General features: G+C 36.8%; 1 protein-coding gene across 1 annotated transcript; it reads left to right on the top strand.

Annotated features, from left to right (window-relative positions):
* The first annotated feature begins 4 nt into the window (after positions 1-4).
* Positions 5-26,687, top strand: LOC131768507 (receptor-type tyrosine-protein phosphatase S-like). The gene is given in 40 exon segments (XM_059084233.2): positions 5-187; positions 1,267-1,374; positions 2,156-2,338; positions 7,021-7,041; positions 7,780-8,078; positions 8,384-8,531; positions 8,679-8,966; positions 10,537-10,830; positions 11,148-11,426; positions 11,865-12,161; positions 12,592-12,876; positions 13,391-13,663; positions 13,666-13,695; positions 14,243-14,346; positions 15,513-15,714; positions 16,200-16,302; positions 17,057-17,318; positions 17,435-17,480; positions 17,730-17,841; positions 18,396-18,484; positions 19,013-19,152; positions 19,538-19,625; positions 19,800-19,849; positions 19,851-19,877; positions 20,237-20,273; positions 20,518-20,615; positions 21,239-21,355; positions 21,457-21,611; positions 21,858-21,993; positions 22,258-22,386; positions 22,388-22,408; positions 22,988-23,087; positions 23,251-23,327; positions 23,469-23,489; positions 23,491-23,572; positions 23,575-23,600; positions 23,849-24,013; positions 24,171-24,325; positions 24,494-24,629; positions 24,804-26,687. Coding segments are annotated over 40 exon segments (5,343 nt in total). The 5' UTR covers positions 5-105; the 3' UTR covers positions 24,882-26,687.
* The last annotated feature ends 402 nt before the right edge of the window (positions 26,688-27,089 follow it).

Raw genomic sequence — 27,089 nt, 5'->3', positions numbered from 1 at the left:
GTATTAGACAGGAAGACGTGTGTAGCCTAAAGCGCTCGGTGGTTTTCAGAGCATTTCATATTCGGTGCATTTGGTTATCCTAAAATTCTAAATCTCTTTCTCAGAATGGATCTTTTCACATATTTTCGTATGTTTCTGGTCTGGACTCTTGGACTTAACTTTCATCGGCAAAGCGCACAAGTAGCTGGTAAAGTATGATAGTGACGCAGTAGATAAGCATTAATATTATCTCTGTGATGTGCTGAAGAAATATTTTGTTGCTGAAACGCTTTGTCAAATTGAAAGGCTTTCAAATAGAAGGAAATTCTAACTTGAAGCTGTAAACTTCTACCCTTCAATGAAGTAAGCTCCTTCGGTAGCTTTGTTCCTAAGAACTCATGATGTAGACATGGCTTGCCTAAGGGGAAAGTGCCATAAATATAATTCAACGAACAGTTTGTATTTGACACGAATAATTCCTATGAAACAGTTAGCTTAAGTATTACACGCCAAGAAAACTGTGTATACATAACAATCACTCTGTTTTACTTTATTAAGTATTGTCATGATCAATTTTGTTAACTCATACACAGGATAAATGTAATACGCTTTGTCATGGCAATCAGTAAATATCGATGAAAAAATGAATGCGTATCATGGCATTATATGTATTATGCCATGATCTCTATGGCTGATTGCAAACGAGAAAATAATATTAAACAACATTTCAGAGCAGGAATCTTGATGTTATCGTAGTAAAAGCCCTATAAAGGGAGAGTAAAATGAAGTAAATTACCCTATTCATCTATATCATATGGGTGCAATTTTTTCCCCTTAAATACGTGACAAGCTTTCCTTCTATATCCTCATTGGCGTTCGATGAGTGTATCACTTGTTTAAAAATTTTGGATGTTAACCAAGTATCAGCAAATTCTGTGCCCTTTTTTGGCGGTCTTTAAAAAGTTTTTTCGCTTTCGACATGCTGTTGAGTGTTTCCGGAAGCTGGTATTTATCAGTGTTTTGATCTTTTTAGTTTGATTGATTGATTGATAAATTTATTTACCCACGGTAAAACATTCTTTCAGCATAATTTGCAAATAAATTATCTTATTCGGCTCGGCTAATCTAAATAAAAAATAAGATAAACCTTCATGTCATATCCCAACGCTGTTTTTCAAGGATGCCGTGTATCATTCGAAGCTGTGATGACGTGGTTTGCGTTTAGTAACCCCATAACATTTATAAAGTGGCAGTCTCAGGACGTTTCTCGTTGTACGTTTCTTGTAGGGCAAAATACGCCACAAGAAAGTTTGGTTACAACCAATTTCAGCATTGTGCTATTGCCTTCATCAAGCAGAACTCGCCCTGTTCTTCTAAGCCCTACTGCGACGCCAGGTAATTGTAACCAAGTAAGGTAAACTCGTCACGTAACAAGTAACAGCTACCCTGAAGCACGTTCATTGCTATGCCAAGTTGTTTTATGATCGTTATGTCAAGGAAAAGATAAACAAACCAACAAACAAACAAACACATTAAAACAAACCGGTAGCATGTGAAAAAGGTTCAGTGGAGAAGGTCGTGGAAGAGAGTAAGTAACAAGAAGTGAAATTTTACTCCCATATTTCATTTTTATTTTGTTTTGCCTTTGTTTTGTTTTTGTTTACTATTGTTTTTTTGTTTTTGTTTTTTGTTTTGCTTTTTTTGTCTTGTTTAGTTTGCTTTTGTTTTTGTTTTGTTTTGTTGTTGTTTTTGTTTTGTTTTGTTTTGTTGTTGTTTTGTTGTTGTTTTGTTGTTGTTTTGCTTTTGTTTTGTTTTGTTTTGTTTTGTTTTGCTTTGTTTTGTTTTGTTTTGTTTTGTTTTGTTTTTGTTTTGTTTTGTTTTGTTGTTGTTTTGTTGTTGTTGTTGTTGTTGTTGTTGTTTTGTTGTTGTTTTGTTGTTGTTTTGTTGTTGTTTTGTTGTTGTTTTGTTTTTGTTTTGCTTTTGTTTTGTATTTTTTTGCTTTTGTTTTGCTTTTGTTTTGCTTCTTTCTGCAACCTGCTACCTTGCTTTACTCCGATTCTATTTTCCATCCACTGGACGATGCACGAGAATATCAACAGTTGATATTCTCTTGGCCAACTCAAATGCATGGAATATCCTTAGATTGGGACTATTCAAAATACATTTTGTGTTACAGGACAACAAAACAGAAGTACTAAGTCTCCATATCCACAACAGTCGCATCAGTCATGGGCGACAAGTTCAACAGAGATTACAAGTTATTTGCATAGCAGTGTAAAAACTGTGCTGACTTCTCCAACAGCTTCCAGATACATGCCCCCGACTAGTGCGCCGTCGTCGCTAGTTCTTGTAACATCAAGTAAGTATTTCATTCCTCGTTCCTACTCCCTATTCCACTTCTAGAAGTGATAAACATATAACTTCTCCCTATAAAGTTCATACATTACCCCAAAAGGAGGCAATGAGAGTGTTCAAACAAATCAGCTAGGTGGAGGTTGTTTTCCAAACACCAAATTCCCATAACTAGTTTACAAGGGAATTTGTAGAGGCTAAAGGAGAAAACAAACAATGAGATCGTGGCGGTTAAAGAGTCAATCCCCATACTTTTTACTTTCACGATGATATCTCTCATAACTTACTCCCTGGTAGCCTCTGATGAGAGCACTTAGTTGAGACTGGGGAGAGCAGGTTATCGCCAATATGCAAGTCAGCCGTAGCGTCATAAAATATATATATATATTTCTGTGAAAAGACATCTTCAGCGTGGTTATAGGAATAGGCCTGTTTTGACCTCACAATCTAAACAATTTCCGCGGGATTAAAGTAATTTATAGTAAAACAAATATTTCTTAGGGGCGTCTCAGCAAAATATGCCAATTTTTTTCAGTTTCTTTGCTTAATTCATCGATTTGCAAGTTTAACAGATGTTGAGTAAACGGATAACTATCAATGTAAAATTTCTCTCAGAGAAAACTTAAGACCATATTCTCTTGCAATTGTAGGAAGCTGGTCCTACAATTTTTCACCAAAACGAAAACCTTTTGTACTACAATATGAAATGTCATTTGGTACAAAATAACTTGCTGATTGAAATATTGACGTACACTTCCGTTTGGACGCGCCCGTCTGTGACGCGATTGGTCAATGGAAGAATAGTCACTTTGGTCACGTGTACAAATAATCACTTCCTGTTCCTTTCTGAGTAACTTTAGGATGACTGTGAACCGACAGTCAAGGCGCAAACTGTAAGCGAACATGACTTTCGTAATTCGCCAGATGCCCCAATTACAAACTGTTTTATGCCTGATCTTCTTCACAGTTCACAAGGATGCAGGTAAAATGGTTCGTTTTGTTTGAAAGTCTAAACAATCTGTTTATTATAACGCTTCTCTCGTTCTGGCATGGCGCTATCGTAGAACTCTGAATATACATCGATCGCACCGAAGCGTTTTCCATTTCGGTATTTATGCTATTGTACGAAAAAACTTCTTCCTTCTTCGAATATTTCTTCTACCACATGGTCTAATTACTCAAACTTATATCTAAGCCTCATACAATTGTTAAAAATGCTTGGATGAAAATGTTAAGTGAATATGTCAAATGTATACTTCAGCATTCGGTATTGTCTGAAATCTTGAATATTGCAAATTTGATTGGTACAATATTTGTGGCGATGTTCCAAGATAAGATCGCCCTTGACAGAAAATGTTTATTTTAGAAGTTGCATATTGGACATATGTTCATTTGTTCCCTGAGTCGGGAGCGATTTTGGAAAAAATAGATAGATCCAGCATACTCTAGTGTCCGTAAACTATCGAACGAGCCAAGATATTTAGATGTGTCTCGTGCGGTTTCAATTGTGCATAGATATAAGCTTGTACATTTGCCACAGGCTTTTGTGTTTCGCTTGAAACTTTCTCTTTTAACGAGACTTTGGCGAAGCAAGGAGAAAGGATATATACGCCATTAAATCAAACTGAAAGTTAATACTTGCCCGTGGGCAGATCGCCAAGACATGGTATTTTTTTTTTTTAACCGATGAGACCATATGTGCACGTAAACCGCCTTTGTTTTCGAAATTGGCTCACAACCTCAGGCGAACTTTCAAATTAGGGAACATCGATAGTGAGATGAAATGGAAAATATGTTTGCGTTGGATGTAATATTTTCCTTTCGAAGGCAGTGCTGTGTTCAAGTTTAAATTAGCTTTACGTATTGTCATGGTTATTCAAGATTGCATGATTGTTCTTTTCACGGAAATTTTGGCGACTCCATCATCCATGTAATGAACTTGGTGTTATTAACAGGGGTAATCTCGTCTGAATTTTCCGAGAGTAATGTTTTCAGGGTTTGAAAAATAATTGTAATAAACGAATCCAGTTCGACAATTGTTTAAGCACTTAAAGCCCTGAACAAAGTGTCCAAGGAAAGAAATCGGATAGCTAAATTTGGACAAGAGTTCATTTTGTTTGTTAGAAAATAGAGTGGCGATTGTTAATGATAATGTAATTGTCGCCAGTTATTTGTATTGAATGGGTTCTCTGAATGTGAACAAGAACAGGGTAACTGTATTGATTCCATTTAGTGTCTTTATTCAATTAAGTTCCCCTTTATGATGAACTATCTAAAAATATGTTTTTGCTAAGCACACTTATTCGAAAAAGTGCCCTTATACCAATTTACCTCCAAGTCCAAAAAGTGGTTCACTCTCCTTTTATTGCTCTCTACTGAGCCTCACTACTAAATCATTGATCTTCCTCGCAGTCCATCAACCATTATTTCAAAACTTTGTTTCACAGATTCTGTTGTTTCTCAAAACAGAAATAGGTGCCCTGTTCCTAATAAGGGCCCTATTTTGAATAAGCACCCTCCCTTATTTTACCAAAATTAAAAAAAAGCACACTGCATTAAATTGAATCATTACAGTTGAAATCTTGAACTCCTATGAGTGACCAAAACAAAATTTCTCTTTACATTATTAATACAATGTCAAGCAGGAAGTGATGAGAATTTAAAAAAAGGACATCTACTCTGGGACCATTAGTTCATCCAACCCCAAATTCATCGAACCAACATCATGAGAATTGACTATAGCAGATAGTAAGGAGAATTAGAACTTTGGACTGAAAGGGTTATAAGACAAGAGGAAATTTTCCACCTCTTTACCCCAGTATATAAAAGCCACTCACTGTGCAATGTGCAAAATGTCTTATAACAAATGTCAAATAAACTCTGACATAGTATTTGGTAAAATAAATTTTTGATCAAGGTGAAGTAGTTTGTGTTAGAATTTACTTACACTCCTTCAAACTCAGTATAGATGTTTTATCAGCATGGAGGTTTTCTTTATCAGAGCTCTTATTGCTGTAATGATTATAATTCACAATACTTTTTAGATCTGTGATTACTGGTTCTTATCTAAAAAGGGATAAGCATATGAACTGACAATGCATTTTTAATGATAGAATAATTTGTTTGCATGTCCTTTGAATTTTCATGTCAGCCTTTCTGTATTTCCCTGTTATCAAGGTCCAGCAAGTATCAACATACACAAGTCTGCATAAATACTAGTGACCTAATTTGTACTTTTAGATGGAGAACTGTTATAAATTCTTAAGAACTTTATTTATCTGTGCCTATAGTACTAAAAATGGAACAAACAAGCTGTGGTGGAGAATCTTGATTACCTAATTCCCCTATATTTCAGTAACGGAGAAATGATATTATGCAAAGGGTCCTTCCTCTTGATCTAGGTTAAGATTGTAGCTATAAATTTGTGTTAATTTCAAACCCTTGACATGGTTTTCAGATGTTTTCCAAAATTAAATACTGAGATTTAAATTAAACTTTGGACATTGGAGCACATTCAGTTTTTGTCACCTTACTCCCATTATCCTCTGAATAATACTCTTAGTCTTAAGCGGTATTTTGATTTTTTCTTCTACTTGATGAAGTGAAAATAACCACATGAAAAGTATAATATTAGGATGCAAATCTGCAGCAATCCTTAGCCCTTTGCACCCCAATATTGGCATTCAAATTCTCCACACTGTTCCTTTTTCATTTCCTATGGCGCTGACAAGGAGAATAATTATGTGTGACAATCAGAAGCTCCCTAATTTGGTGATCATTTCCTTTATTATGAAACTGAAATAGGAAAAAAGAAGCTAGTCACTCTTAGGGGATAAATCTGGTGAAAAATTCCTTAGAACCAAACCAAACAGTGGTGTAACTGTTTTGTGTAATGCAGTTGAACCTCAATTATCTGGATTTGTTGGGACTAGACGAAACAGTCTGTGGGATAATTGAGATATGAATATTAATGAGGAACAAAAACTGATTAAATTAAGAAAGCAACATTTAATTGTGAAACAAAGCATTTACAAATCGTTTGGAAAAAAAAATATGGTCTACATCTTCAGTGTCTGTTACGAATACACATATTTATTTACAATAATAATTCATGAAAATTGGCCTAAAATGTTGAAATGTTGAAGTAAGTCAGCTTGTCTCAAAAAGAAAAACCTTGTGAGCATTGAGAGTTATAAGCAACACAAACTTGCCTTTACTTCACTTTTCATTGCTGTTTTTCTTTTTTTTTTTTTTTTTTTTTAATGAAAGGAATATGGCTACGGATCTTGGTCATGACCAATAAATATTTATAACAAAATTGAGACCAGAGAAAAAGTCTGCATAATCGAGAAATCCAGATAATTGAGGTTCGTCTGTACATCATCTTTTTACCTCATCAACAAAAGAAATGTGATGATATGGAATAAACTTCCACATGCATCCTCACAGAATGAAATGATGTTGACCCATGAGTATCAACTTGATTCAAAGGGAAATGTATTCATTAACTTTTTTTGAATACATACTAGGTTTTTTTTTTCATAGGATTCTTGTTATACAGCTAAGGAAATGTAAATTTTTATTGGATTCTTGTTTTTTTTTTTTTATACACCATGACATACTGGTTATATTAATGGAAGTTGAGAATTCCTGTGAACCTAAAAATTCTATATAAATGTTTTTTTACAGGTACACAAGCTTCCAGTTCAGGTATGATAATGCACACTGACATGTTATACTTTGTATGAACTGGTCACTTCTTGCTCTCTGATGGGTCATGGCCTATTAGCTTTCAAAGTACAGCAATTTTTGTTCTTTTCTTGTTCAAAATCATTTACAAAATCATTCTCTTCTAACTTAGCTGGTGTGGATATTTAGAATAGTCCATTTTACAGTTACATGCTTGGTTACCAAGCCTCTGAACAGTAGTGAGGCTAAGGGTGACCTTGTTATGATACAAACATTGCTGTTTTTCAAATGTAAATTACTTTGTTATCATGCTAGCTAGATACTGGTCTCTATCATATTTTAGGTTACCTTCGGCTTCTCTCCAAATCAAAGCCTTGGCAACTAAGTACACTACTATAAAATGACCTATTGACAGGGAAAAATGAAAAAAACAGTGATCAAGAGCTGTCAGCACCTTTCTCTTCATTGCATTTAAACAAAAGCAAAAAAAAGAAAAGGAAGAAAATCATTTCATTTTTTCGCAGTGTGAGCTGTAGATATTTAATACCAGCAATTTTAAATGTATCAAATGTTGATTAAAGTGTTCCACTTTTCGCTATTATTTATATCATATCTATGTACAGATCTACTTAGAGGAGAAGCAAGGTAGTACAAGTTAGGTTTATCTATCTGGGTGAGCTCCTTGTGCATAAAGGCAAATTATTTAATGATCCACTTTAGAAACTGAAGTTAACATGATTTTCATTAATGTCTCATTAGGTTGTCCCACACCTGAACTTGGTATGGCAAAAGATATTATTCCAAACAGTGATATCACAGCATCATCAGAAAATAATTCTGATTCATCTCCTTACTATGCACGGTTAAGCAACAGCAAAGCATGGCTTCCTAATCCCAATGATAATGATCCATGGATAAAAGTGAACTTACAGTTTTCAAGAAATATCACTGCGATTGCCACACAAGGCTTTTCTGGCTCTTATGTCAATGGCTATTATGTAAGTTACAGTTCTGATGGAAACAAGTGGAAAAACTATACAGAGCAAGGAAAAGTTAAGGTACCAGCTGAATAATATTATTAATAAAATTCCTTTTATACCTGCCTACCTGCCTGGTTATTTTGATCTCTTCTATTTTTAGAGGGCTGGTGGGTTTCTTCTTTTTGTAATGGGGCTGCTGGGAGCTGACTGAGGAGGGGGTGGGGGGGGGGGTTGGAAGGGGCAGTGTAGGTATGGTGTAGTGCACACAGGTGTTAAGGTGTGAGCTAAGGTTCTATCACTAATTGCTTATCTTTGTGATGCATAAAAATTAAGTTTGCAGTTATCAACAAGTAATTATTTTTTTTATTTATTTCTTGTTTCAGGTGTTTCAAGCCAATGTAGATGATACTACAACCAAAAGAGTTCATTTCCAACCTTCTTTAATAGCTCAGTACATAAGATTGCATCCCACAAACTGCTCCAATGCTTGTGCTCTCAGATTTGAGCTTTATGGGTGTAATTTGACCACAGGTGAGGGAGAATATTGCAAGCTGTTGTAATATACATTGATGGCGTCAATTTAAATAGGGAATGCAAGGGAATGTTATTATTGCCATTTAAGTAATTTATTTCTAATATCCATATTATTTTGTCACATCTATTTTTTAATTTTTTTAGGCTTGCCTGGTCAGCCATCCTCGCTCTCTACAAAGTCTGTGTCATCAACCAAAATTGTAATCTCATGGAGTGCTCCTACAGATGAAGGGGATGGAATAACAGGGTACTCTGTTAAGTGGCAGGTTGCTGGAGAATCCAAAATTTACCAAAAAGAAGTTACAGGGAACAGATCTGTGACACTGGATAAGCTAACACCCTACACATGGTATGACATCCATGTGAGAGCAGAAAGTCAAAATGGGGATGGCCCTTGGTCAGTTCCACTGGAAGTGAGAACAAAAGAGTCAAGTGAGTTATAAAATTACCCATCAGCATGTAAAATAATTTCTATAACAAGGATAACACGGGTTACTCAACCATTTGACCCCAAAGAGGGATAAGCTTTTTATTTCTCCTACAATATCATCCCTGAATTAAACATGAATGTCATGAGAATAAAAGAAATGATCACCAATTATAGAAACTCTTGATTGTTAGACAAATTCTCCTTGTCGGCACCTAAGTAAATGCATAAAGAACAGTATGGAGAATATGCATGCTGATGTTAGGGTGTTAAGGTGTGTTCACTCCCACAATCTTATTTTGTAATTCTCATTACTTCTACCATTCAATTCTTATGATGTTAGTTCTGTGAATTTGGTATTAGATCAATGAATAGTCCCCTAAGTGATACTCCTCTTTATCCTCTCCACTTGTCTTCAGTATTGTATTTATATTGAAAGGAGAATTTCTTTCCTGGTTACCTATGGGAGTTGAAGTGTTAGCCCTTTAACCCCTAAGAGTGACTAATATCTTATTTCTCCTCACAAATATCACCCCTGAATCACACCCTTAGGTTATGAGAATAATGGAAATGATCAACAGAAGCTCTGGATCATTAAGCTAATTCTCCTTGTCATCACCTTAGGAAATTTATAGAGAACAGTGTGGAGAATATGCATACTGATGTTAGGGTGTAAAGGGTTACTACATGTGGTTAGTTCTTTTCCCTTGTAGTAGCCTAACACATTGAGCACACAATGGTTTTTCATATTTATGTACAAATTTTAGGTGTGGGCATTGGGATTGAGTTGTCCACATGTACTTAGGAACTTAGAGACTCTTATGGGCACTGTGCATACAAGTGTGCATGTATGTATGTTGCCACATTGAAAAGCTGCAAATTCATAACTGTATTATGTACTTGTATGGTGTGACATGAAGTGTCTTATACATGTAAGAAAGTAGGCAAGACATTTCATGGAAAGTGCATGTTCCTTATAGATACATGTACTGACAATCCTGATTTAAAAGTGGTACACATGCAGTAGGTCCTGATTTCACATTGCATTTGCTACATGGCTTTTATAAAATGTTTTGACCCAAATGCCGTCTTACCCAGAAAATGTATCCTCTTTCTATTAGGTGCCCTCTGCGAATAAGACCCTCCTCCCCCCTTCTCTGTTCATAATGTCAAACAAGCTCCCCTCTTAAACAAGCTCCCCTCATCTTCCCTCACTTTCTTAAATAGTCCACACTCCAGGAAAACCTGTTTCTATGGCCACTTTACTTGTAACTTTTAAAGTTTCAATTACAGTAGAATTAGTCACTAATTAATCTGCATTTAACCTTTTAACTCCCATGAGAGACCAAGACATAATTTCTCCTTACAATATCAATACAATATCAACCACATAATTAGTTGATCCAATACTAGATTCTGTGAAATAACATTGTAAGAACAGTATGGTTGATAGTAGGGAGAACAACAAATTTGATCTGGGAGTTAAAGGGCTAACTAAATATGTTGTTGTTTCTCTTCTTGATGTTGTTGCTCTTCTTTTTGATGACAGTTGCACTTGTTTGATTATTTTCAAAGCTCCCACTGCTGCTCCAGGAAACTTTAAAGTCAGTTCTAGTTCCTCTCTTTCATTGGACATATCTTGGGATGCCATTCCTAAAAAAGAACAGAATGGAGAGCTGTTGGGTTACTATATTTACTACAAGGTGAATGGATCTGCAGTAGAGTATAACAAGACTGTTGAACCGCAAGAACTTTCAGATAAACTTACAGAACTTGAGTTTACAACCTATGTTGTTCGAATGGCTGGGTACACTGTTGCTGGTGTTGGTTTGTCTACCAAAGCTGTGAGCATACAGCCAAATGAAGGAGGTAAGGGAGCTATTTTTTACAACTTTTTGCCAACAATTTGGTTAAAAATAGTTTTTATTGGTTAGATTAGCTGGAAAATGTTATGATTGTTATAATTTTTGGCTTCTTGCTGTTTGAAACTAGTTTGATTTTTCAAATCTACTCTTTTAACAAACAATAACAACAACAACAAAAAAACACTGATATGAACATGAATATAATTACATAATTTATATTTGTCAAGCATAGTTTTGGTCTTAAACTGTTATTTTAGCTCGAATACATGCAGTATTCAAATTAGACTACGGAAATGAAATGTTATATTTGATTTGTTCCAGCTCCTACAGCTCCTAGGAATTTCAAATTGTCTGTTGAGTCATCCACAGAGATTAAAGCGTCGTGGAGTGCGCCCTTGAAGCTTAATGGTGTCTTCAAACGTTACGTGGTGAGGTATGGTTTATCAAAAGATAGAATGAATACACAGGTGTATCCCACAAACACAGAGTACTTACTGACCCGACTGGATGAGTTCTCTATTTACTATGTTCAAGTCCATGCTGAAACGGCTGTTTCTGGGTCTGCCTCCAGTATTCTTTCGGAAAAGACAAAAGAAGATGGTTAGTGCAGTTATAGGTTGTTGTTGTTGTTGTGATTGTTGTTTATTTTTGCTTTGGTATTCGTTCATCAATGTCTGCAGGTGGCAGCCACATGTAGCATCCAAATAACTTACAAGTACCACACGATACTTTCAATGTTTGCGTCACTTCATGTTACAGGTGTTTATTGTTTTTGGTTAACAAATGTTTTCTCCACGGATGTCGTACTGAATGTAAAGAAATGCAATAGATCTTTAGAACCAAAGCATGAGCACAGCTAGAAGATAATGGGTTCATGACCATTAGCTATTTACCTTTGATGGTTACATGTCAAAAATACGTCATGTTTAATATCGGTCATATCGGTCATCGATCTTCTTAGATACAACATTCTAAGTTTAACGAAGATGTTAGCTGACATAGATCTTCTAATTCTTTTATTCTGACTTGCAACTAAAGCTCCCAGTTCCGCTCCAGTCATTAACAAACAAGAGACAAAGGCCGAGGATGCGCACACCATAAGAGTCAAATGGAATGAAATTAAAAAAGAGGATCAAAACGGCCTCATATTGGGATATGAGGTTTCATACAAAGAAACAGGAACAGAAAAAGTGTTAAGTTTTAATGCAACAAATACAAACACAATAATCACGCGCTTGAAGCCATTTACGTCATACTGCATTCAAGTTCGAGGGTTTACAAGTGTAGGAAAGTCACCACTGAGCCCTTGCTCAGATGTCCAGACATTGGATAAAGGTATGCCATCATTGAATGTAGTTTGATTAATCATCATCCTTGAATTAAGGAAATATGATTTGAGAGGTTTTTTCTTCGGGGAAATAAAAGACGACGACAACAATAGAAAAAATAGCTAAATAACTGAGGGAGGCTTTGATCGGTTTAAACTACACTCAATTTCTGATAAAAAACGTCTGTTTCTGTTTTTCCAATAGTTGTTTTTCTTGAGGTGCTCGTGGCACATTAAACTCTCTAATCAAAAATAGCCTAAAACCTGCTGGGCTTTTCGTTTTACTAGATCTTAATCTTTTTTGTTGTTTTATATTTACTTTATTTTGTTTGTTTGTTTTTCTTTTTTCTTTTTTCTTCATTGTGTTTATTTAAGCCACTGAGTAATTACTTACCACTCAAACTTATTCAAATCTTGTACTGTTATTGATTTTAAAAGGTCCAAGCCATCCGCTCAATGTTAAAGTTCAGGCCGTTTCTTCTGTCTCAATTATTGTAACGTGGGAGGAACCAGCTCACCCTAATGGAGTCATAGGAGAGTATATAATATTGTATGGAACCAGCAAGGACGTACAAAGTTATGAGCAAAAAGTGACTGGAAGCACGCGTAAACGTATTATAGACGGCTTGAACAAATATACCACTTATTATGTGAAAGTCAGGGGTCTTACATCGGAACCGGGAAATGCTTCTGAAGTATTCAATGTCACAACTTTCGAAGATAGTAAGTAAATATTAATGATTGATGGTTTTCAAGTGTTACTTGTATTCCGGGAAACTAGATTTTTCATGTTTTAGAACGTCGGACTACCGTTCTGGAGGTCGTGGGTTCAAGTGCCAGACATTTATTTGCTGTAAGAAACAGTTGGGAAGAATTAATTTTGAATTAAAAGAGAGAAGATGCAGCGACTACTGGAATGGTCAATTATAACAATGACTTATGATGAATTATGATGAATTGTATTATTTATTCCATGATAATCTCGAAGTGGTTGATGACAATGAATGTTGGAAATAGTTCATGGCTCGTGAAAAGCTCAGCGGTTGCCTTTGCTTTGTGATTTACATGCTTTTCTCATTCTCATCTTCTTACGATCGTATTTGCACTAAAATAACTATAGAATGGGAACTCCGTCGCTTAAATAACTGACTGCATGATCACTTGTTCGATGGATTGGCGGTTGATTATTTTTGTTTATTCTATTGTTAGTTTAATTTATTTCCTTTTTGCATCCTAGGGCCTGGACCGCCAAAGGAGTTTAGGGCTCAGGTTGTAACAGCTACTGATGTTCATCTTACATGGAAGGAGCCTGATAATTCTAATGGAATTGTAAGGTTCTATTACATAAAGATCTACAATACTAAAACCGGCTTACAGGTCGGAAACGTACGCAACCAGAGCGCTGACGAGGAGTCAGACATGCAGCAACACAGAAGGCTGATACGAGGTCTCAAGTATTATACAGACTACACGTTCACAATCCAGGCCGTTACAATTAAACCTGGGAAATGGCTAACGCCACAGCAAGAACAGAGGAAGGAGGTATAGTCCTTACCTTTTCACATTAAACGGAGCTGGTCGAAGATTTTCTCTCTTCTCTTCTTTTCTCAATAAATGAAACCATTTGTACGGGTAATCACTTGATTTCGAGAGCAATTTGGAATAAACAAGCAGGAGTAAATTTTTTCAAAGACTAAAAAAATTGCACGAACCTACGCATTCGTGTAATTTACGGGTTATCCTGTTTTTCATTTACGGGTATCTTGTTGATTTACAAAAACCGTTATACGCCTCTAAACACCGTAACTTACTGGCTGGTATCGCTGTTTGTAACGTTTGAGATAAATTTTGGTTCTAACAGCTTGGAAGGACTTCATCTAGTTATTTCAAGGTTCGCACACGCGCAGATGTTCTACCCTTCCATTGACACCAATAATTGATCTAGGTCTGTTCCGCGAATGGTACACGCATGGGAACACTAACACTTCAAGTATTTTCACACCGATTACAATTTAACTCCTCTACAAGCGTTCCGTATCTTCGTCATACAATTTTTTGATCTCAAAGCAATTGTTATGATTTTTTGTAGTCCCAAGTCAGCCCAGAGATGTCACTACGAAATTTGACAAAGGTGGAATTTCTGTTACATGGAAGGATCCCCAGGACCACAACGGAATTATCACGAAGTACTCGGTGAGCTACACTGCAAAAATCCGTTCGATATCAAACCTATCAAAAATTTATTCAGGCGAACTAATGGTCTCGAAGCGTGCAAGTTTACATTTCAGTCTTGGCTGAAAACTATCTTGTAATCATGTAAGATATTTTTTACAAGTCAAGTGAGACCCTAAAAAAACAGCCACAACTACAACAAAGATAGGCTAGGGCGTGAAATTGCGCCTAATACAGGCGCCAATGCGACTAAATGTTTCACTTTGGCGACCAAATCCTGAAAATTAGTCGCCAAATTGGCGACTAGAATACTTCATCTTAATCTTACCTTAGAATTAAATGGATTTGCAAAGACAAATTAAATCCGCGGCAAACTTCCTGGTTAAGTTGGTTTCCAAAACGCAGCACATGCGTCTCGATCGATAACCAGACACAATCTTGGATTTACGTGAGCTTGAACGTTGAATATCATTCATTCTAGCGTCCACTTTGTAGCATATTAAAGATCTTTTTTTTTAACTTAATTTTAGAGGGTCTATCTAGAACGCTGACAGCACAAAAAGAGGTTTTGCTTGTCTTTGGAAATGGCGACCAACTTTTTTCGAACTGGCTACCACTTTGAAAAATTTAGGAGCCAAGTGGCTATCAGAAAAAAAAAAAAAATTCACGCCCTGTAGGCCCAAAATAAATCAGCCGATTTTCGTAAATTTTGCATGAGATATTGCCACATTGCGTTATTTGAGTGTCTGATTTTGTTTGCTTTGCTTTTTTGTCTCGTTTTGTTTTTGTTTAGTGTTTGTTTCGCTGTGAATTTGTTCATTTGGTAGTTTTTTCGAGCTTGGTTAAAATGTGTGATGACTATTCTGCTAGAATGCTTTTTGTCATGCTCATGTAATCCAAAGCTTCAATTTTGAGGGATAATGCCCTAGTGACGAGCACGCTTTGGAGGTTTATGGTTCTATCATCAGCTCCCGTTGTGTTATGTTCTTTTCAGTAATGACACATGTAGGCTTTCAAATTAAAAAAACCCGTAAGAAAAGGAAGGAGCCACTGCCCATTTCCTACCATCGGAACCCTGAAGTTTAAGTGTGTAAATTTTCTGTGAATTCAGAACAAATTTTCCCCTTCTCATTACCACTGCATTTGTTTGTCTTTCTCTGAGATGTTGTATCTTCCTCAATATTCAGGTATACTTTGAGGGTAAAAGAGCATATAACACTTCCTTTCAACATAACCATGAAATAGTTTTAGACGAAACCTCTCGGAGCACTGAGATATTAGTGGAAAAGTTGAAGCCTGGTACACAATATAGTGTTTATGTGAAAGCAAAAACAGCCAAAGGGTATGGAGCCAAAAGTGATTCTGCGTTGGTGGAGACACCATCAAAACGTATGTGAAAATGTTTTGTTTGTTGGTGTGAAAATGTTGGAACTGTAGTTAGTTTGATAATTCGAATGGGGTCAGCAAGCAACTCGCTCAATCTTTGAGTAGTGGTTAAAGAATGACACAAGCAGGCGTAAGGACGGATGGGCAGATAGACAGACAGATAGACAGATTAACAGAGATATAGCTATGCAGACATATAGATAAACAAACAGATAGATAGACAGATACATTGATCGACAGACTCATTGATAGACAGACAGGAAGTCAGGTAGACAGAAAGATCGTTAGACAGACGGATCGACGGACAATACGCAAAAGTAAAGATTTGTACATTGCTTAGGATGTGTAAATTGGGCTACTAGTTTGTTCATTTCTTTAGATGACCAAAGGTCCGGTTTAATCTTTAATCTTTTTTCTCATGTCATCTGAAAGGATCTCAGTGATGACATATTTTTGCATTTTTTTAACTTTTGTTCTCTTGTTTACAGAACCTCCTCCGCCCAAACTCCCCCAAGCTGTCGAAGCTGACGTTACAACAACAACAATTACGATTTCTTTATCGCCATCCGATGACACTAACGGAGAGATCATGTGAGTGCTAAGGAATCCGTATGTAAGAGTGGCTTTTGTAATTTTACTTCCGGCCATTATTGTATCGCCATCAGAGGGTTTTCAACGGAGAACAGAGGGGGATCAGTCGTCACTAACAGATTATAAAGAGGGTGTTTAGAAAAGTTGACAGCCAATAAGGAAGGGAGAAGGGGAGGCAGAGCCTCATGGGGGATAATGACCGGTCTCAACTGGAAAACAAAGCAAAAGTGAAAATTATGACGACGACTGCGTTCATTGGGGGGGGGGGGGGATTTCTCTTATTGCAGAAAAATTCAGTACTCAGAGTTTTTTTTGTTTTGTTTTGTTTTGTTTTTTTTCCCCAACTATACCTATGTCGTTAAATGAATAACATCATCTTTCATTCTGTAATTGGTAAAAATTCATCAGTCTTCCTCCTAAATAAGGACATTCTCGGAAAATCCATTAGTCTAAGAAGTTGGATATGTAGATAGAGGGTTGAACATATTGAACACTGGTCAAACTTCGCTGCAAATACTATGAAAAATTAATAATCTAGAAATATTTACCTTCACGACTGAAGGTGTGTAATTTTATAAACAAATTTGTTTGCGTCTTTGACACAAAAACTTTATTTTCCAACAATATTTCCGGGCGACACTGCCGAGTTAATGGTAACATCATTTGTCTCTTTTTTATTTAAACGCCAAACTTACTTGTTTATTATTACTACTTTACATTAAAACTGACCTTTTTGAAACATTTCCCCATTCAGTCGGCATGAGATCATTGTAGAAATGCTCGGATCAGCCAGAGCTCGTCGTGAAACGTCCCCCCTCCCGGAGAAAATATACGGCTTCGAGGAAGCGCAAACAAATGGCGATCGTTTCTACATTGCGGCCGTGTTTGAAAGACGAAAACTGCCCGTGGAGTTTGTTCTTGGAAATGGGAAGACATACGGCGGTTATGAGAATGCTCCTCTTAAGCCAGGGACGCGTTACAAGGTGTATGTAAGAGGAGTCACAGAACATAACGGGGTAAGTTTTCAAGGTTTCATTTGACATTTCAATACCTTACCTTTGATGTCTCTTTTTGTCGCAGTCTAGCCGTATCTCAATAACTGGTGGTTTTATTATTATTATTATTTGTACAGAAATGGCTTATAGGAAAAGCAGCTGCAATCAGTCTGCCGGAAACTGGTTTGTACTTTGGTTATAATGTCTTTTGTTTTGGTTTATTGATCATATCGTTTGTGTTGATATTGGGTTGTACACTGTCTATGTCGGGAGCGACCATGCACCCAATTCGGCATTTTTGACGGTCACTGTTTTGTATTATGGTGCCTATACCGATTACCACGCCAATTCTAGAATGATTCTAAACCTAGGCTTGAGCCACGTAGAAGCATTTAGATAACAATAGAGAAATTGTTGCTACATGTTTTGCAGAGGAGTTGCCAGTCGCTAAAAAGGGTGACAACATCGTTGGTGTAGTCGCTGGTGTTCTGGGAGCGCTGATACTTATCGTGATTGCCATCATAGCATTTCTTCTGTATCAAAGGTAATAACAAGATTAACAAAAAAAAAATAATTCCAATGATCACTGAGTGAAATGCGTCAAGCGACCTACAGTTTAAAAGTTGCCGCTATCAAAAGAGGTTTGCGCTGAATGGTTGCACCGGTTGCTATGCAATATGAATATTTCTTTCTTGAATTCTGTGGTCAAGAAGATAACATACCAACGGCTTTTGCTTTGAATCGTAGACCATGATATTCATTTTAAAAATTACTTATGCCGCTCATTATCTAGTTTAGTTAAGTTAAGGAGGCAATGAGCAGCTTAGCGCGAAAGTGCTAGCTGCAAATAACGTCGTCGAAGAGGAGGCAGTAGACCGAAAATTCCTGAAAACTTACCGGCTTGGATATCTTTCGCGAAATTCGGAAAATCTTAGCACCGGAATCATTAAATCCGGAGATATTGCGCGTGGAAATTTAGCATAGTATTACGTATTCCACGCCCTTCAGAATTCTGCAACATATTTATGAGTGAAAATAGCTTCTTTTTTTAATTTCCTTTTCCTTTTTTTTTTTTTCTTTTTTTTCCTTTTAAACCAGATCCAACAGGCCACCCAATGCCAACCTTGATGTGGAAAGTCAGAAAAAACAAAAAAGAAAGCGAAAGGAGTTTGAGCTGAAGCGCTCCAGTACGTAAAACACAAACAAACAACAAACAAACAAAAAGCATTGTTTTACTCTTATGCTTTTCAATGTGAGATAAAAAAAAAGGAAATAGCAAAGAAAAAGCTTTTTTTGTCGCCTCCTCGCTGAAATGAGCATTTCCTGGTTTTTGTGGGGATGTGAGTGTAATTATGAAATTCCAGTTGTGTTAAGATGTGAGATTCTCTGAGCACGTCAAGTATATCATGAGAAAGGTGGAGTCCTCCACTGAATTGGTCGAGTAACACGACTGTTCAGTTATTACATCATTAAAAAAAGAATAACAATAAAGTAAAAGAGCTAAGAACAACTACTTTGAGCATATTTCAAAGCAACCGATGCTGGATTTGCTTGTCCTGGGCCGTTTTCAGTGAGGTACTCTCTTTGTCGCCTAAGCATGCCTTTATTTTAAAAGATGTTGAGAAATTCCTTCTAACTCTTTTTTTTTTAAGTTCGTTGGACCACAAGCTTAACAACATTCTATAGGGTTTTAGAGTTGGTAACTTCTATTGCAGGTACAAAGAAGAAATTGCTTGCAGCTCCAGGCGAGGTCATCAACGATGCGGATCATCCACCCGTACTTGTGGATCAGCTTGCAAAGCATGTAGCAAAGTTACACAAGTCCGATGACCGTGGATACATGATTGAATACCATGTAATCATAATTGTTTTTCATCCCATATCTCCTTGTCGCCTGAAAGCAATAAGGGCCAATCCATACTTTGAATTAAGGTCTACACTCTCTGTTTTCACTTCACCGTACTCTTTATTTGCCTCCTCGTCATGCTGCTTCCTCTTGCAACCTCTTATATGATGAGTCGTCATCATCATCGTCAACCAGTCGCCAACAGGAATACCCGTCTATAATGTTGTGAAGTTGGTGTTCTTACGAAAGACTTACAACATTGCCATGGTCGTTATCGTCCGCCTCACTATCATCGCCGTCCTCTTAATCAGGGATTATTAGCTTCATCCTTATTCTCATGTAGTCCTTCTCTTCCATCTTTATTTACCGGCTATGACTTGTTTCTTTTTCATAGAAACTTGACAGTGGCCAAGAGTATGCCTGTGATGCGGGCTTAATGACAGAAAATAAGGCTAAGAACAGATATGGCAACATTATTGCGTGTAAGTGCAAAGTATATCACCTACCACTATAACAGTAGGATTTTAAGCAAACTGGTGCTAGCCGGACTGAATTTTCATGCATCGTTATATCTTCCTTTCAGCGGTGTTTCTTTGTTTTCTCGTTTGTTTCTGACTCATTACCTACCAGCCAGGAACTTTTCTTGTTTTACACAGATGATCATTCAAGAGTCGTCCTGACCCCGATCGAAGGAGAGCCTGGCTCAGGACTATATCAACGCTACAAGAGTTGATGTGAGTGAGACTTTGCCTATGATAACATATGCTAGTAAAACTTAAAATAGTATCTAGGGGGCATGAATTCGTAATTCGTTGAATCCCGAGTTTTTTTCAGCCATCTCTTTTAGAATTTCATATCTCCTAACGCTTTTTTTTTGTGGCTCATTTTAGCTCTTTGGCACTGATAACTAACTTCAAAGCTGCACCTGTACGTGACTTCTTTAATCAATTTCCCCCCCCCCCTCCTCCCCTGGAACAATTTGTATTTCATTTATATTTTATTTTGATCGATTGATTTTTTTTCCATTTTTTTTTTTATTTATTTACTTTTTTTTTAACATTTCCTGTTTGTTTGTTTGTTTGTCAATGTCCAGGGATACAACAAACCCAATGCATACGTTGCCTGTCAAGGTACGGGATGTTTCTTTGTTTGATTGTTTCTTTTTCAATGTTCAATAATTCTTGATATTGATTAAATAATGAAGAACCAAAATGGCCTATGGAAGGTCTCGCCAATCTCTTTTGGATTATCTCAGATCTTTCCACTCAGTAATACATGTTACTTTAGTTTGGGTCAATGAATGTTTTCCTTTCTTAATCCACGCTGATGAACAATTTTCCGGCCCTTTGACGCATTTTTACGGTTGGTCATTAGGTCCAGTGCCTCCAACCTTTGACGACTTTTGGCGTATGGTCTGGGAACAGCAGTCTTCCACAATAGTTATGCTGACTAATCTACAAGAGAGACATAAGGTATGTGGAAGAGTTATTTCCATGAAATTGTAGAGTCTTTTCGCAAAAAAATTAATTTCTTCTCATAAAGGAGATGTCAGAAAGTATTAATGACCCGGCATTTCATTAAGAAGATCACATCTTAATGTCCGCCTAAACTAAGCAGATCGTACTTTCATATTTTCAAATTCTACAGCATTTAGCGACATTAGTGATACTATTGCCTTACGCATGATGCCCTCTTAGTTTATCTCCACCTTCACTTCAGGCATCCTCAGCAAATTTCCAGTGTAACTCGTTTTAACTTATTGAAGGGTATAACAAGGGACCAATCGAGAGTTTGTGCCTTGATTTAGAATTCGCTTCGATTTCTCTGATCAAGGCTCGAACACGGTCTGTTTTTTTTTTTCTTTTTTTTTTTTTCACTTCTGTTTCGTTTCGTTTCGTTTTGTTTTTTATTTGTTTTTTTATTTGTTTTTTATTTGTTTGTTTGTTGTTGTTGTTGTTTTTTATTTTGTTGTGTTTTGTTTTGCTTTGTTTTTTTTCCGGATTCCATCTATTAAATTTAATACATGAAGATTATTTGGGTAAAACTCTTTTACCCCGGTGTGTCTCACCCGGTTTCCTCTCCATTATCTCCTTAGTTGAAGTGTCACAAATACTGGCCGGATGAGACCCAAGACTACGGTGACATATCTGTAATGCTTGTCAGGTCAGAGCATTACTCCGATTATAACATCAGAACATTTAACGTCAAACGGGTCAGTATCGATGTTAAGTTAACCTGATTTCAAATTCAAACTCACTGCTTGGTATCGTGATCATTATGCACTGAACTTCTCTTTTGTTCTGTATCTTTTAGGAAAGTGAAAAAGAGGAGAGAGAAGTTAAACAGTTTCACTTTACTGTGTGGCCAGATCATGGAGTACCTGAATATCCAACTGCCTTGCTGGCCTTTCGAAGACGAGTCAGAGCTTATAACCCGGCTGATGCTGGACCTCCCATTGTGCACTGCAGGTATGATGTCTGTCAGTTTAAGGCTCTTTTCTGACTGTTTGTCTGTCAGTTGGTCTGTCTGTCTGTAAATCCGTCCATCCGTTCGTACACTTAGATTTGAATGACGTACTGTCGTCCCTACATTCAGTGTTTTTGTATTTGTCTGTTTGGAGGTTGGCGCATCATTGTCTGTGCCTCTTAAATTCTACTTATGTATTTTGCTTGGCTATGGCTCTTTCTCATGTTTATAGTTGTCTAATTTTCTAGTGCTGGAGTTGGTAGAACAGGTACTTTCATCGTTATCGATACCATGTTGGACAGAATCAAAGCAGAAGGAACAATAGACATTTTCAACTTTGTGGCTTACTTGCGAACACGTAGAACAGCCATGGTTCAAACTGAGGTGAGTATTGTTGCTATATTAAGTTTTTTTGTTGTTGTCGTTGTTGTTCTTGATTTGAATTTCTTGGTTTTGTTCATAGAATTTTACGAAGCGCACAGATATATGTAAACGTCAGTCACGTTCAACACTCGTCAATACCTATGTGCAGTACGCAGCAGGGTTGAGTTACATGCTTTTCCTTCTGACAACATAGAACATGTTACAATCGTTGTTACTTTTCCTTACGGTCTTAGTTCAATATTTGTTGTTTTAATTTTCCTCTAGGAACAATACACATTCTGCCATGACGCTATTCTAGAAGCAGTTCAGTGTGGTAACACTCAAATCTACGCTCACGACCTAAGGATCACCCTCGCTCGGATGAGTGACGTGGATGCAGAGACAAAGATAACTCGCTTTTGAGTCTGAGTTCAAGGTAACAAAACCTTGTTACTGTAAAAGTTTGGGAAAGAAGTGGGCGCTATAATTATTTTTTCTTTCCTCAGAGCCCACAAAATTAAGTCACCTCGCGATTAGCGGTGCATCCTTTAGACTTTAATGCTAAAATACCCCTCGAGCGTCAATCCATGGGGGTTTTGGCTCCCTGAGACATCTTTGTTGGTTCTCATGTAGTGTAGTCGTGATTCTTTCGAAAGTAAACTTAATTGGACACTAATATTCGAAGGCTGAAGTAATCCTATGTGACAGTAACATCACCCAAAGTATGGTCACGTAGCTCCTTATTATAATTTCTGCCTTTCAAGGCAGTGTGATATATAGAATCCTGAAATTGTGGTGGCTCGAACCACAACCTTGTTGAGCCACTCTAAATCAAATGAAATCTTAAAAAGTTATATGGCATCGACCAGACTGGAGAGGAAGTCAAATGTCGAACTCACATACTACTAGGCTGACGTTCTACTTGTATGTCAGGTCCTCACCTCAGTAGAGACTGGCTGCAAATGTATTATCCCTTCTTTCGTTCCGTAATTGTTTTATTTCCTGTTTGTTTCAGAGACTCAACAAAGTAAGTCCAGTTCTTCACAAAGGGCACTGCACTGTGGCGTCATATCCAGAGAATAGGGAGAAAAACAGATCACCTGACATCTTAGCTCGTGAGTTGGATTTTAGTTTTAATGAAAAGATGTGTTTTCATCCTGTGATCCATTTGTTAAGTGATTTCTTTTTTTAATAGTTCATGTATAATAAATAACGGAACAAGCTCGCTCCTCTTTCCCAAAAATACCAAGTTTGCCTTTCAATTTTGTCTTTACGCAGCTGACTGCTATCGAGTGGTGCTCACAGCAATTGACGACAACGAATCCACGTCGTACATAAATGCTGTTCACATTTCGGTGAGTGATCCTCCTCTTACTTCCAATGTCCATCTACATTTATCAGTCATGTATCGATGTTTCATGGTAAATAATGCATAATACACCGTAAAGCAGTCCTTAATTTTTATTCTCTGACTGTATCTTTCTTTTTCTCCTTAGGGCTACAAGCAGCACCATGCTTTTTGTTGTCACGCAACATCCACTTTCGTCCACCGTGACAGACGTTTGGCGCATGCTCTGGGAGCAAGAGAGTTGCTGTGTTGTGTGGTTGATTCAAAGGAGCAAGAAGGGGTAATGGATATGTGTATGATAAGAGTGATATTTTTTTTCTTTGATTTGTCACATTCAAACACTTTGCTTTTGCTTTTCCTTGGATCATAAAATTTTATAATCGAACAGAAACAGTAACAAAGAAAATGAAAATTTATGATTTGCTAAACAGCTGATCCGCATCCAGAGTCTATGTTTGCTAAAAGAGATAAGGATTGCCTATTTTAAAGAACAATTTCAGTTCTTAAGACGAACGCTTGCCCATTCAGGATTTACCAGAATTCTGGCCAGATTCAGAAACGGATGCCAAGACTTATGATGACATGTTGACCGTCCAGCGATTGGCTGCGAAACAGCAGCAGTGTGGATACTTGAAGGCAACTTTTGATCAAAGTGAAATCACTGAGAAGACATTTAAAGCCACTGACCTGAGAGTGAGTATGAATAGCGTACACCGACACACTTCAAACTCTTAGATTCGTTTCTTGTGTTCTTCTTCTTTCAATTTTAAGGGACTACGATCTTTCTTGTCATTCTACTTAAAAAAAAAAAAAAAAAAAAAAAAAAACGCTCTTGCTTTTATACTCTCAGACACCAGAAAAGAGTCTGCGTATAAAGATTTTTCAATACAGCGGATGGGTGAATGAAAATGAAGAACCCCCTGCGGCCGGTCTGATCGCTTTGATAGCAAAGGTTGAGAAATGGCAGCAACATTCTGGGAATGGACCCATCACAGTTGTTTGCAGGTTAGTAGGAGTATACATTCACATTCACATTCGTACTTGATGATTTGCTACAGGTTGAGATGGGCTAAGCGCACGACCGCTGCACCATTTACTGATGCCTGTAACATAGGAAGTTCCTAAAGTTACAACTTTTATCTTGTTAACATTAATTTCTTTCTTGACATTCAGTGACGGTCTGGGTCGAAGTGGAACTTTTTGTGCATTGTACTCAGTACTGGAACGTTTGAAGATTGAACAGGTCGTTGATGTGTTTCAGGCCATCAAGGCCATGCGAATTCCTCGGCCGGGACTGGTGAAGACGGCGGTAAGTCTTTGGCCATCTTAAATACAGTAAATTTGATGTGTGTATATATATATATTAATTTTTTTTTTTTTTTCTCTCTCCTTCTTTATTTTGGTGTCTGAGAATATACCATAATCTTCCATGTGGTGGTGGACAATGATCACCTGATCACGACTTTTTACTCTTTTTCTCTAGGGAGAATATAAATTCATCCATTACGCCATCCAGGATTACTTGTCAGCGTTTGATGACTATGCAAACTTCAAGCCTTGAAAACGTTGTTAAACGGTTTGCCAGGGAAAAAGGATATGTTAAACTCGAAGAACTGCGAAAACAAATCCGTAGGACCAAGGCTAGTTAATGCGGCAGCGATGATCGGTGGTCCCGCGAAATACTTTTTAGGATTAGGAAATTATTAACTAGAAGAATACTTATAACCAGAATATAACGTAAAATTCTTAGGACCTTTGGACGAAGAATGGTTTGGTTGTTGTCTAGGAGAACCAGTATTCAGATCTTTGAAGTGGAAGGGGTTGATTTGCCTAAGCTTCCCATCAGGATTAGATAGAAAAAGAGAGAATTTGTGCGATTTTTTTGCTTTTTTTAGTTATGTTTAATATAAAGTCACGGAAACGAAAATTTACTATTGCGATGTCAGATATACTCAACAGATGCGCCAATCTGCAGAAGTGAATTTTTGCGTGTCGCACAGTAACCTATTTTGAAATTCATAATTTTTATTGTGCTTCCCTAATTAGTGAATTGGAAAACGTCTGTCCAACGCCAGTCTGGTTCCAATAGTGATAAAATCTAGACTAACCGATGAGAAACACTATTTTTAGCAAACATGTCTATCACTGGATAGTCAATCGTGGAATAGACGGTGAAATTTTTGGAACCTAGTAACTTCGCTTGTTAACCTCTTGCAAAGCATGTTCTATATCTCTGGTTTTATAAAACTGATTATGTTTAAGTGATAAAAAATTGCTTTCAGAAGAGATTATTTATGGAAATAACCTCTTACGTCCAATTTGTGTAATTTGTGAATTTAAACTTTTATAATTTAGAAGACTACAAATGTCTTTAACTAGAAGTGACGATGGAAATTTTGTCGCGACTGTAGTGTCTGGGCATTTAAAGCAAATTTAAATTGAGTCACAAAGGTAATCCAGGATTGCTTTGGTTTTGCTCTTCTTCGTTATGTGATTGGCCAAGAAAACTCGCGCCACTTATTCAACCAATGAGATTAAAAACTAAAACCAATCGCGAGTGGGTCACTCTCGTTTTCCCGCGCTTCAGGCAGTTTGCTTGTCTATACTTCGAGTTCTCATCGACTCCTTGTGATACTTTCTTTGTTATGATTGGCTGTTGTGGTTGCTTTCGTATTGGTTATGCGACATTCAATTAAAAATTGCTTTACTGCTCATCGACGTGAAGTTAAAACAAGTTAATATTGCTTAAAAAAAAGAGGAAAATCAATAGTTAAGCATAAATTTAATTGGTAACTTATGAGTACTACATGTAGAACTATAGTTCTTAAATGTATATACAATTTTTCTTTTTTTACGGGAGAAGTTCATCGTAACATTAAATATATTAAATAGTGGTTTATAGAGATTATTTTATAATGAGGCTCTTGTAGGAAATATGTACGAGTTGAGGTGTTTGCATGCGAGTAAGTTTTTGCGAAGCGTCAACTGAAAGCAACGAATTCAGTGACATGTGAAGAGATTACTTTAGAAACATGATTAGTCCTCATAGAAATTTTTTTTTCCAAATCTAACTGTATTTAATATAGATTTATGTGAAAATGTATTTGTAATTACATAATGACAGCCGATCCAAACATAGGTTTGGTTATTATTTTTCTATTAGGACTTGACTGGAGAAATAGATAAAATCAAGGCTGTAGTGAAGATTTTATGTCCCTGACGTATATTGGTAAGATTTTACATTAATAAGAATGAAGTACATTGCCCTTCAGTTGTGAAACTGTAACTGCTTCGGGAGGGCGAAATAAAGAGTGTTTGATTTAATGATGACCTTTTAAAAATTGATAATAAAATTTGCGTTTGATCATTTGGATCATTATTGTATAAAAACAAACATTTTACAACATCACCATAGTGGGTGCGCAATTTTTTGCTTTGTTTTGTTTTGTTTTGTTTTTTCTTTTTAATTTGTTCATCATGGGACAGATCAATATGGTAATTGGCTATGGTGGACGCTCTCCATGTGGCTCCGCTTATTTCGTTTCTCCTGACGCTTTCTTTTTGCAAACGTGTTTCTGAAAAGCCCAAGAAATGATAGTATCTATCAGAGGCCTTCATTTGCAAATGGTCTCGGCCGCTACATTTCCAAGGATGAGTCTCCGAAAGTTCGACAAATCTGGAAACTGAAATCGATGCTCCGCCATCACTATTCTACCAGAAAATATCTATTAATTATTTTCCTTTTAATATCTAACGACATTCAACTGAG

This window comes from Pocillopora verrucosa, chromosome 14 (genome assembly GCF_036669915.1).
Source record: "Pocillopora verrucosa isolate sample1 chromosome 14, ASM3666991v2, whole genome shotgun sequence".
Classification (NCBI taxonomy): Eukaryota; Metazoa; Cnidaria; class Anthozoa; order Scleractinia; family Pocilloporidae; genus Pocillopora; species Pocillopora verrucosa.
Note: the sequence above shows the minus strand (reverse complement) of the source record. Positions and strands in the feature narration are given on the sequence as shown.